Source organism: Chiloscyllium plagiosum, unplaced genomic scaffold, assembly GCF_037043375.1.
Source record: "Chiloscyllium plagiosum isolate Xiang-an unplaced genomic scaffold, Cpla_swu_hap1 HiC_scaffold_4, whole genome shotgun sequence".
NCBI classification, from domain to species: domain Eukaryota; kingdom Metazoa; phylum Chordata; class Chondrichthyes; order Orectolobiformes; family Hemiscylliidae; genus Chiloscyllium; species Chiloscyllium plagiosum.
Genome location: NW_028270142.1, coordinates 78,938,689 through 78,951,065, shown reverse-complemented (window position 1 = coordinate 78,951,065; position 12,377 = coordinate 78,938,689). Strand labels below are relative to the sequence as shown.

The 12,377-nt window shown below is 38.0% G+C and overlaps 1 protein-coding gene across 1 annotated transcript in view; it reads right to left on the bottom strand.

The window, feature by feature from the left end:
* The window catches only part of oprk1 (opioid receptor, kappa 1), a 46,082-nt gene that overhangs the window by 18,190 nt on the left and 15,515 nt on the right, over window positions 1-12,377 (bottom strand). The window contains exon 3 of the mRNA XM_043688326.2: window positions 1,634-1,986. Within this exon, the coding sequence (XP_043544261.2) occupies window positions 1,634-1,986 (353 nt within the window). The remainder of the gene's footprint in view (window positions 1-1,633; window positions 1,987-12,377) is intronic.

Genomic DNA, 12,377 nt, shown 5'->3' with positions numbered 1-12,377 from the left:
TGTTGGGCTGTTTACACTCCTTGTTTTTTGTTTGAATGTACAAACCTCCCCATATCAGCAATGCAGCCACCTTCCTCTGCCCGCATGCACCCTCCCTCCAACACACACACACACATTCTGCCTTATTTTAATAAAATCTGCCCTCCCCAATCCAAAAATCCATTTTTGCAGACTATCTTTTTCCTTTACAGGAACAAACTTAAATAATGTTCTGTTGTGATTGCTATCACTGAAATGTTACTCCAGTGCTATGTTGATTACCTGTGTGTACCAATATGAGGAAAACCTTCTTTTACACAAAACATTGCTGTGATCTCGATCAGGAGAAACTGAGGACTGCAGATGCTGGAGAGTCAGAGTCAAAACATGTGGCGCTGGAAAAACACAGCTGGTCAGGCAGCATTCGAGGAGCAGGAGAATCAATGTTTCTGATGAAGGGTTTATGTTTGAAATGCTGACTTTCCTGCTCCTCAGATGCTGCCTGACCTGCGCTTTTCCAGCTGCACATTTTTTGACTGTGAATACAACACATTGCTTACAAAGGTGGTGCTTGGAATTAACAAAATCTTGAATTGAAAGATAGCTCATGGTCATGATTACTGAGACTATCATCATTGTTCAAAACAGACATCTGGTTCATAAAAATCAGATTTTACTAATGCTTCATAATTGTTAATATTCTTTAGGGGAGGAAATCTGTCATCAATTCCTGGTTAGGCTACATGTAACTCCAGACACACAGCAATGCGGTTAACTGCCCTCTGCAATGCTCTGGTCATGCACTGAGTTCAAACACACTTACAGATGGGCAAAAAATGCTGGCAATGGTTGCCAGCAATTCTCACATCTTACAAAGAAATTTTTAAAAAGTAATTTTTAGGGCTATGGAGAAACAAAACATGGAGGATAATTAATTTAGTAGCTTTATCACCACATAGTATAGACATGATAAGCTTCCTTCAGTTCTCCATCATTTTATGATTACATGAATTCTCAGTTCCTCCAATTTTGACTTCTTGTGTAAACCCATTTTAATTATCTCACCTTTGGAACATTGACTTCAGCTTTCCAAGCTCTAAGTTTTCAACTTTCCTCAATAAATATTCCATATTTCTACTCATTCTTTCCTGCTTTAAGGGCTGCTTAGCACTCAACTCTTTAATAAAATTTTTAGCTATTCCTCCTAAATGGCCTTAAATTATTTCAAGCTAAATTATATTCACAATGAAGTATTTTGTGATAATTCAAGACTTTAAAATTTGTATTTTAACATTGTTATTGATGTTAAGTTATATAAAACACATAATTAACATTTAGAAAACCAGTTGTCTGATAACTTCAAACATATTCTGCTCCTAAAGGCACAGGTATATGGAAAAATTTTAAACTTCTCAAGTTCTTTTCTTACATTATGTTAGACACCATCCAAGCTATTTCATCACTTATAATTTAGTCTTAATGTTTTTTGCTTATTCAATAAATGCTTTCTACTTTTTTAAAACTTAGAAAGAAAGATTTAACAAAATTTAACAAAAATTAACATAAAAATTAAATACTTTCGAGCAAAAATCAGACTTTATTACTACTTCCTAACTCTGAATTAAAATGATTTTGAAGCAGCTTCAATACTCACCATTCCTGGTCCCAGTGCCCCCCAGCACTGTAACAGGTATGCCAATAACTGAGGCAAGGATCCAGATACAAACATTTATCACTTTTGCCTTCAAAGGGGTACGGAAATCCAAAGCCTTCACTGGATGGCACACAGCAATATATCGATCAACACTCATCATTGTCAATGTGAAAATGCTAGTAAACATATTGTAATAATCAATGGAGACCACTATTTTACACAATGTATCTCCAAATGGCCAAGATCCCAGCAAATAATCAGCACTCTGGAAAGGCATTGTGCTTGTTGCTAGAGCATCTGCTGCAGCAAGATTAAAAATATAGATGTTGGTAGCTGTCTTCATCTTGGTGTGTCTAAAAGAGAAACACAGAAACTTGTCTTTGTTGTTATTACCAACCACTGCCATACAAAAGCACAAGTGCAATTAAAATTAATTCAGGTACTTAAATACTTATCATTCAGAAGGTACATCATTTGTTAATTTGATCTATTCATATATAGAGTTACTGTACCTGATCACAGAACCTGGATAGTGCAGATTGATGCCATTTGGCCCATTATGTCTGCACCAAACCTCCAGAGAGTATTCCACATCCTCCTTCCCGTAACCCCACATTTTTCATGGCTAACCAACCAAGCATGCACATTCTTGGACACTAGAAGTCACTTTAGCATAGACAATCCACCTAACTTGCATATCTTTGCACTATGGAAGGAAACCAGAGTCCCCAACAGAAGCCCATGCAGATATGGGGAGAATGTGAAAACTCCAGTTGTCCAAGGCTAGAATTGAACCAGAGTCTCTGGTACTGTGAAGCAACAGTACTAACCACTGTGCCACCCATTGTGCCCAATCTTATTAAAGATGCAAATATCTAAAACCAAAAGATTGGCTTGTATATTCCTGAAGGTGTCAGGATATGTATAATGTCATAACTATTTCTGGGCCTTGATCACATTTGTTTCAGTAGAAATTTTATGGGAGATGACTAATTAACAGACTGTCTCTCTGTTTGCTGTCCAGTTAAGATGGTGGGTAAGCTCCAAAATTTCCAAAGCTCAGGCTAGTATAGCCCTAAGCAAGGGAAACTGATAGCACAAGCTGTCTGGTGCAGGCATGGAATCCTGCTGTATCGGGAGCAGCAGGAAAGCAATGCAGACACCATCAACATGAGAGCAGGGACTGAGACATCATGAGCCTTCATGAGGATTCAGCTGCAGCATTTCTGCATTCAATGATAAGGCTATGAGATGGAAAGAGAGCAGCCTTGCAATTGTTTGGTAGGATTAGATAAACTTCTAACGTATGCAATACAGCCTCTACCTCCCAATATTTATCGACTTATTTGACAGGTTGTGGGTGGGAAAGGTGGTGGTGGCTCTTGTGATGCCAGCAAGATTTCAGTCTGCTAATGAAATGCCCACTAGTTGGTTTACATCTGTCCACCATCAATTACATTTCACTTATCAGTGTGCTTCTCCCTCTGGGAACAGTGTGAGCCACTGGGAATACCTCATGGAGGCAGCTCAATGCTTTATTTTGTAAAATTAAGTTGTTCCAACCTCCAAGCAAGAGATGGGGTTAATGGGACTAGAAAAATTCTAGTCATTGGGTCATACAGTCACATATTAATTTACTTCTTATGATGGAAACATGATGCCCAATTCAGAGATTATATGAAAATCACTCAAGGAAAATTCAAGCCATATCAACCAAAAATATAAGGTCAGTTTTTAATATAGTATGAGTTTAGTCAGATGCTGATAATGTGCCAATAGGCTCCAATAATTCACTAATATTTTCTAACAGTAATAAAAAAAATCATGATTCATAAAGTTCTTCTGAACAGACATTTTGCTAAATTAATTTAGTCTTCTTCTTGGATTGTAACAAGAATTGTAACTTATAAGAATTTTCTTATATCTAAGTTGTGTGGGCGGCACGGTGGCACAGTGGTTAGCACTGCTGCCTCACAGCGCCAGAGACCCGGGTTCAATTCCCGCCTCAGGCGACTGACTGTGTGGAGTTTGCACATTCTCCCCATGTCTGCGTGGGTTTCCTCCGGGTGCTCCGGTTTCCTCCCACAATCACAAAGATGTGCAGGTCAGGTGAATTGGCCATGCTAAATTGCCCATAGTGTTAGGTAAGGGGTAAATGTAGGGGTATGAGTGGGTTGCGCTTCGGCGGGGCGGTGTGGACTTGTTGGGCCGAAGGGCCTGTTTCCACACTGTAAGTAATCTAAATTACAATAATAATAGAAAGAGATTTAAATGAGAGCATTACTAATTTTGTCATACCAAAATTAATTTATTTTATATGGATCTAGCCTTGTTAATGTTGAATTGAAAGAAACTCCTGCTGTATATGAAATATTATATTATTAGAACAGTTGGACAGCTAGTGTTTGAGGAATCAAGAACAGAGGTAGAATAAGAGTTGTATGTTGCCTCCATACATGTGACAGTTAGCCCATTAGCTATAATTGTAACAACCAAAGAGTAGCATATGGACAAGGAAAGAGAGGAAGAGCAAGAATGGAGCCTACTGACACACTTGATATGACTGTTCATGCAGGGTAGCATTGGAATTGGACACATGGTCATTGCTGGAGATATGCTGGACTTGCCGACTGAAGTAAAAAAGTAGACAGCAAAGAAGAAATTATGGACTTAAATGTTAGGATAACATTTGGTGCTTGCAATTTTAAAGAACGTTGTTGGCAAATTTGGCAAGAGTCGTCTGGGAGTTTTCAGCAGGAAAGAAAGTGGTTTGAAGGAAATCAAGGAGTGTTGGGAAAGACAGGCATGGGGAACATATTTAAGGGGGTTATAGAGAAAAGAGTATTGAAATTGGATTTTTGCATGTACTCCTTCTACTATTTCACTGGCATTCCTATAATAAATAATTCTAAGGATGTGATTTGCAATCACAAAAATTACAGTCTTTTTGGAGATAATCTTATAACCTATCAAAATAGCATTGTAGCATCTTACTGGTTAAAGTTAAATTCCATTTCATTCACACAACATGACACATAAATGGGTCAACCTTTAAGGCCCTTTATTACACATCAAAAGATAGACCTTAACCTGAGGGTTGTTATTTTGAATGGTGACATTTTCTAACTTCTTTGGTAAAAGGGTAGACCTTTGATTGTTTGGAACCTTCTGTGATTGACAAGTGAGTGGGCAGAAATTTCATCATTTCGATTGCTATTTGTATTATATTATGCATTACTATATTATTCTCAAGCAACCATTGTTTGTCTGAACTTTTCATTTAATGTTAAAGTCATCTACTTTGATGATCAGAATTTCTGCATAGTACCAGCTAATAGCTAATTAAGAAATTATTCTTCTTATAAATGTAAGACTTTTATGATGGTTGGATTTTAAACTTCCTTCTGTTAGTTTAAAGTAAAACAACATTTTCTGAATATTGTGATCTTGCCAATTCTGCCTGGAGACAGGCTCATGTGATCTGTAATTGAAATCTATAGATAATCAAGATGCACATTATTACACCTTGAAATTAAAAAAAAGACAGCTGTTTTAATTTCTGGACAAACACGCAAAGACTGAAATCAAGAGAGAGGGGGTACAAAAACAGATATACCAGTTCAAAGCAGAGAAAAAGATGGTTTTGACAGTGCATGGCTGTCATTGCAGATGTAATGCTCTCAAGTGGTTCAGTAGGATAGGTGAGATTTGAGCTTGGGTAAATGTAACAAGAGTACCATGAACTCAACAACCAACCTGTGGGTCTTCATTGTGGACAAAGATGTCAGGTGTGGTTAACTGGTGCAGGATGAATGGATGGTTGCTGCTGTTTCATAGCTGGCATTCACTGTCAGAATCAACCAATTGCTTTCATGCAATAATTGATTATTCTGGAGTATTGCCCGTATAGTTACAGAACATTTCCTTGTCAATATACTGAGCTCACAGAGACCTGCACATGCTGTCAATGGCACCCAGCACCATTGAAGTGCAACTTTTTATTATTTGTGCATGTGATGTGGCTAGGCCAGCATTATTGCTCAGCCCCAAGTACCCTTGCAAAGGTAGTAGTGCAATCTTGAATTTCAGCAGGCTCTGGAATTTATGTTTACATATAGTCCTATTAGAGAAAGAGTTCCATAATTTTCACCCTGCAATAATGAAAGAATGATACTATTCTAAGTTAGGATGGTATCTGGCTTGGAAGGGAACCTGTAGTGGTGATATTAGAGTCTAGCTTAAGGTGATGCTGGAAAAGCACAGCAGGTCAGGCAGCATCCGAGGAGCAGGAATATCGATGTTTCAGGCAAAAGCCCTTCCATCAGGAATAATGAAGAGCTTTTGCCTGAAACATCGATTTTCCTGCTCCTCGGCTGCTGCCTCACCTGCTGTGCTTTTCCACCACCACTCTAAGATAGACTCTGATTCCCAGCAACTGCAGTCCCCACTTTTGCAATGGTGGTATTCCCTATTGCCCTTGTCCTTCGAGAAGGTAAAGGTTGGAGATTTAAAAGCTGCTACGGAAGGAGTCTTGCTGAATTGCCTGGCAAAATCATGTGCTTCCTCCTCCTGATTTTTTCTGTCACGTTTTCCTGGATATGGCTTGCAAATAAATGTTAGATAAATGTTATTTTGCAATTTGATGGGGTTTGGAGTTTTTTCTCAGGTCTTGATATTTTCTAATCAACCTGTTCAAAGATTACCTTAAACACCTGTAAAGATAGGCAAAATGTAAACCCAGACCTTATGGCTCAGAAGTAGGGACACAATACTGCATCATAAGGGCTCTCCAACTTCCCAGCTCTAATCATTTTATAATCAACCTCTTCAGCAATGTTATTACACACCCCTGGAGCAGGTGCTATTTGAACCCAGGCCTCCTGGCTCCGAGGTAGGAACATTACCATTGTGCTTCAAGGACACAACTTTCTGGCTCTACAGCATCAAAGATAGGTCATAAACAATTCCCATTAATTACATCAAGGTCTCTAATTATTCTCAAACAATTTTATTGCATTTGTTGGAACAACTTACATTAAAAGTGATGACTGCTTCCAAAATTATAATGATAAAGAACCAATTACTAAATGTGACCAATTGATTACAAGGTGCCATCTGTGTAAGAATCATGCAGTTGAGAATCCATTGACATTCCCAATGAGCAGAGCAATTATTCAAAACCTAGGTCAGATAGAAAGAGAAATATCCTTGAAATAAATAAAATAGAATACTGAGCACCAAGAAGCTTTGTATACAAGTTCCATAATACCTCTATAGAGCTTGAAGCATAAATGGAAGAATAAGTCACTGAGTGAAAGGTAATACAATGGCATATATGCAGTATGATTGCAAACGCCTCCTTAGGACTGAACTAAATGTTTTGACCAGTCTAAAGCCCCAGGAAGCAGCAGACTCTGCATATGACAGACAAAACTATAACTGAGCAGAACAGACTCTGTGTACCATCTTCTTAATTGCATAGATAGAACTTGTCCACCAATGAATAATGTTAAAGATTGGAATCAGTAACTTCCAGCATAAAGCAAGTAATGGAACCCAATTTTTCTTTCCCCTTTTAAACAAAAATTTAATCAGCTATTCTTCCTTGCCCTGCTAAACATGATCTCACCTTTATTTCTAAGCAAGATGCAATCTCTTCCCCTATGCATCTTCCTTATGCTCCACTTTGAGCACGTTTGTGATCCATTGTCCCATGTCCTAACCTGTTCAGCATATAGTGAGGAAAGACTTGTGTAAAGACTGACTAATGTTCTGAGGACATGGGTTTGAATCCTGTCATGTCAAATGGTGAAATCTGAATTCAATAAAAATCTGGAATAGAAGCTAGCTGAAAAGCAACCATGTAACCACTATTGATTATTATAAAAACCCCTCTGACTCACTAACATCTTTCAGGGAAGGAACTATACCAATTTAACTGGTCTGGCCTACATATGACTCCAGACCCACTGCAATCTGGTTGACACTTAATTGTCCCCAGGACAATGAGGGATTGGCAATAAATACTGACCTAGGAAGCAATGCCCACATCTGAAGAAAGCCAGTTTATTTCACCTCATCAGTTGCTATAGCTGTGGCTTTTAACCAACAAATCATAGACTTTGTAAGTGGTGAAACAGTCACCCAGGGCCGCCTGCAAGGAAGTGAAAGTATCTGAGCAAGGAAGATAAAGAGCAGCAGGTCCAGACAAGCCAGAAGTAGCATCTCAGAGAACTCTGCAGATAGGAATCAGTGCTTTTCCAGGCCTTGCCCCCACCCATATTGTATTGTGTCTGTCCACATATGTGTGTAGGAACTGCTTTATAAACAGGTTAGAGTTTTGACTGTAGAGCTATTTGTTGATAGTTCATAATTGTTTATTTTTAGCCTGAATCTATTTATTTGTAAGATGTAGTAATGCTTCTTAAGTGCAGAAACCTAGTCCATGCTTTCTGTCAACAGAAGTCTAAAAGACAGATAAATTAGGGAATTTTGTGTACTTTTATAAAGTCTTTAACTTTATGATTCTAGGAATAGCAGGGCTTGATTCCAGCACACTGCCCCAGTGAGGCATAACACTTACATTCTAAAAAAAATGAAGAAAGATAATAGAGGATCCTCATAAATTCTTTTGGAATAATAACTGAAAGAGGGGTGGTGCGGTGGTCAATCTATATAGCTTTCTCATCCCTGGACCCTATTGGCAAATTAGCATGGCCAATCCTCTTAATTTGCAAATCTTTGGACAGTGGAGGAAACCAGAGTACCTGGAGGAAGCCTACTTAGACATAGGGAGAATGTGAAAATTCTAGCCTTGTTGTTCAAGGCTAGAATCAAGTGAGTCTGTATTATCAGCAAATATCAAAAGTCTCTCAAGTATCAATGCAAATTTCAGGACCTAAACAAAGTCAAATGGGAGACACAACCTTCGCACTACCTTTTTGATAACTAAATATCTGCAATGCCCTCCTCCTGCTTCCCATTGGACTTGGTCCACCCTCACACCTCCTACCTATAGTGAATCATAGGTTGTATTTCTTTCCCCAACACAGATTCTTTTATTGATTCAAATATCTATTTTTGTTCACTACTGGCTGCAACTAGTCCCATCTTTCAAGCTATATTTCATGTTCTAACACAAATCATTAATGTCCAATACCTTTCAATTTAAGTTCTGGTTTCCGTTTCCTCCTTTACAAACCTGTTGCAGTCTTGTAATAATTTCCCATTTTTGTAGTAATTCCCCTTAATTACTTCTTTATTCACAATACCCCCCCAGTTGACCTTTTATTCCATTTTCTGGCGGTCCCATGCTTAAGTTCCACTCTCCATTTTGACCCGATTCTTCATCACTCCTCATGCTCTCCTTTCTCCTCAATTTCAATAGGTTTCTTTCACATCTTCATTCTCCCTTTCCTCTTGTTCACTTCTGCTCTCCCACCCATCTTCTCCTCTTCCTCTGGCTATATCTATGTTCTCCTATTACCTTTATTATTTTTCCGACACTCCCCATCTTCATTCTATTATCCCAGTTTTGCTACTCTGCTTGACTAAACAAAAAACTTGAAATTAATTAGCGTGGAGTGCTGTAGGAAGTTGGCCAGTTCTATTCAATAAAATGCTGTTTTTGATGGGCTTTTCTCTTGTTTGCTCATTTAATTCCTCCCGAAGGGTTGGTAATTTGGATACTATCTTTAACGTCTCATTGGCAAATTAAAACATATTCTCACAATATTATTTGCATCAATCTGCCAGCAAATTGGAATGATTTTCCAAAACAGGTTTCTGTTTTGGTTAACATTAATTTCCCTTCCTAATATAAATGCACTAAAGGGAATTAATTAGCTTATATGGATGAGTTATAATACATTTTTCAAATGTGTTCTATCCAAATTGCAAAATATAATGTTCTGCTTTTTCAGTGAAACGTGAAGACCTAAACCTTTTATTTTTACTCCATGTTGGATAAGATAATGTAGGACTTACCATTAATGCATAAGATAATCTCATGATTTTACAGCATCCATATATCTCATCAAAGACAAATCTCATGTCTGACAGTAATGATGAATAATTTGAGTTTTAATTTGAATCTTATTTTTCCAGTTTACTAAAATGTCACTGAATTAGATTGATATTGAGTCAATAACTCACTGTGGTGTTGGAATATTGATGATTAATGAATATTTTCCTACAGAATACCCAAACAATTGGGAGTGAAGGATTCTGTTTAACATTTCAGGGGAATGAATCACAATAACAATACCCCTTAAAGCTTAATATGTCCATTACAGGTCGGGCTATGCTCACAATTAACAATAAAAGTGATGAGCAGGTCTGATGCATCTGTGAAGAGAGAGCCAAAGTTAAAATATTGAGTCTGGTATGACTCTTTATGGATAGTGAACAGGGAGAAGATGCATGTGTAAGTATTACACTTTTGGGAATTGCCATAGGAAAGTGCAAAGGATGAGGGAGCATTAGGAGTGGGAGAAAATGTGTTTGGTGGTATTCTGCTAGAGTTGGAGGAAATGGTAGAGGTCATAGCTGACTCAAAAATTTAACTCTGTTTTTCTCTCTCCACAAATACTGCTGGACCTGCTGAGTTTCTTCAGCATTCTGTGTTTGTTTCAGATTTCCAACATCCATCTATTTTGCTTTCATTATAATAAAAGTGATTTTTTTAAGTCCCCATTAGATTCTGAACTCATGCAGCAGGTGGAAGCAGTTTGTTATTTTTTATTGTATCACATAGATACTTTACATTATTCTAAAGGTTCTGACTTATTCATTGTGTTTATTAGCAGAAAATTGTCAAATCTATAAAGATAGTTTCACATTTTTAATGTATCCAATTCCAACCTAATGAGTACAGAAGTAACACGGAGTATCACTCATATTATTGCTCCATCTCCGAAGCAAAATGTTTGACTCAGATGATGGTGCTATTCTCTATTCTACAAATTAGAAATAATCATTGAAACACATTTTGAAGGGGCAATCATATTTTCTATACAAAGGCAAATATTAGAAATGTGAGCTCTTCTCAACATCAGAGACCTTACTGTTCAATTCAGTAACTTGCTTGTCTGCTTACCAGACAAGACTAATGGCACTTCAAATTTAAACAGAAAACTTCTTAATTTGCTGTCCTGCTGTACATGTTTGGAAGAATCTACTAAGAAAGAATAAAAAGAGGTCGGAAAGACATAACTAAAGGAGTGCCACAAGGATCTCAATTATTTACTATCAATATAGATGATTCTTCTATAACACAATTTATGTGACCTTGTTCAACCATGTGTTATAGAAAAAAATGTGCTTTAAAACAGTGCTTAAAGTGTAGGCAATGTAATTGAACTTTTAAAAGTTTGCACTTAAGAAACAATGTCCCCAATTCTTCAGTCACGTTATAGCGAATTCACATTGACAAAACATGCGTTATCGCAGAACGACCTGTGTTAGAGTCATAGAGTCATAGAGGTGTACAGCACGGAAACAGACCCTTCGGTCCAACTCGTCCATGCCGACCTGACATCCCAACCCAATCTAGTCCCACATGCAGCGCCCGACCCATATCCCTCCAAACCCTTCCTATTCACATACCCATCCAGGTGCCTTCTAAATGTTGCAATTGTACTAGCCTCCACCACTTCCTCTGGCAGCTCATTCCATACACGTACTACCCTCTGCATGAAAAAGTTGCCCCTTAGGTCTCTTTTGTATCTTTCTCCTCTCATTCAAAACCTATGCCCTCTAATTCTGGACTCTCCGACCCCAGGGAAAAGACTTTGTCTATTTATCCTATCCATGCCCCTCATGAGTTTATAAACCTCTGTAAGGTCATCCCTCTGCATCCGTGCTCCAGGGAAAACAGTCCTAGCCTATTCAACCTCTCCCTAGCTCAAATCCTCCAACCCTGGCAACATCCTTGTAAATCTTTTCTGATTAATAACTTGAATGAGGGGCCAGAGTGCAATGTATCCAAAGTTGTCGACGATGCAAAAATAGGTGAGAAGACATGTTACGAGGAATAGGCAAGGGCACATAAACAGGTTGAGTGAGTGGATAAACACTTGCACATGGAGTTTAATGTAAGTCTGAGGACATGCACTTTGGTGGGAAGAATCAAAGTGGAGAAAAACTCCAAAAAGCGGTACCATCAGTACTGGTTGTTTTAGTGCATGAAATAGAAAAAGTTTTCATTCGGACACAGCAAGTAATTATGAAGGTAAATGCAGTTTTCACCTTTATTGCAAAGTGGTTGGAGTTTAGAAAATGGGAAGCCTTGTTACAAATTTACAGGGTAAGGCCACATCTGGAGTGCTGTGTACAGTTTTTGGTCCCCAAATTTAAGAAAACATGTATTGGCTTTGCAGGCAATTTAAAAGGGATGCATTCAGCTGTTCCTTCGGATGAAAGGGTTGACTTATCAAGAATGGTTAAATAGGGCAGACCTTTATTTATTCAAGTTTAGAAGAACGAGGGTTTTAAACTATTGAAATATATGTGATTCTGAGATGTCTTTACAAGGTAGATGTTGAGATGTCTCCACTAACGAGGGAATCTCAAACTAGGGGATATAGTTACAGAGGGATATAGTTACAGAGTAGAACATTTATTTAGACGTGCGCTGTGAATGAATTTCTTTTACTAGAAGGTAGTGAGTGTCAGGAAGTCTCTCCCACAGAGTGTTATGGAGTCTGAATCACAGCAAGTACTTAATGATGAGTAGATAGATTTT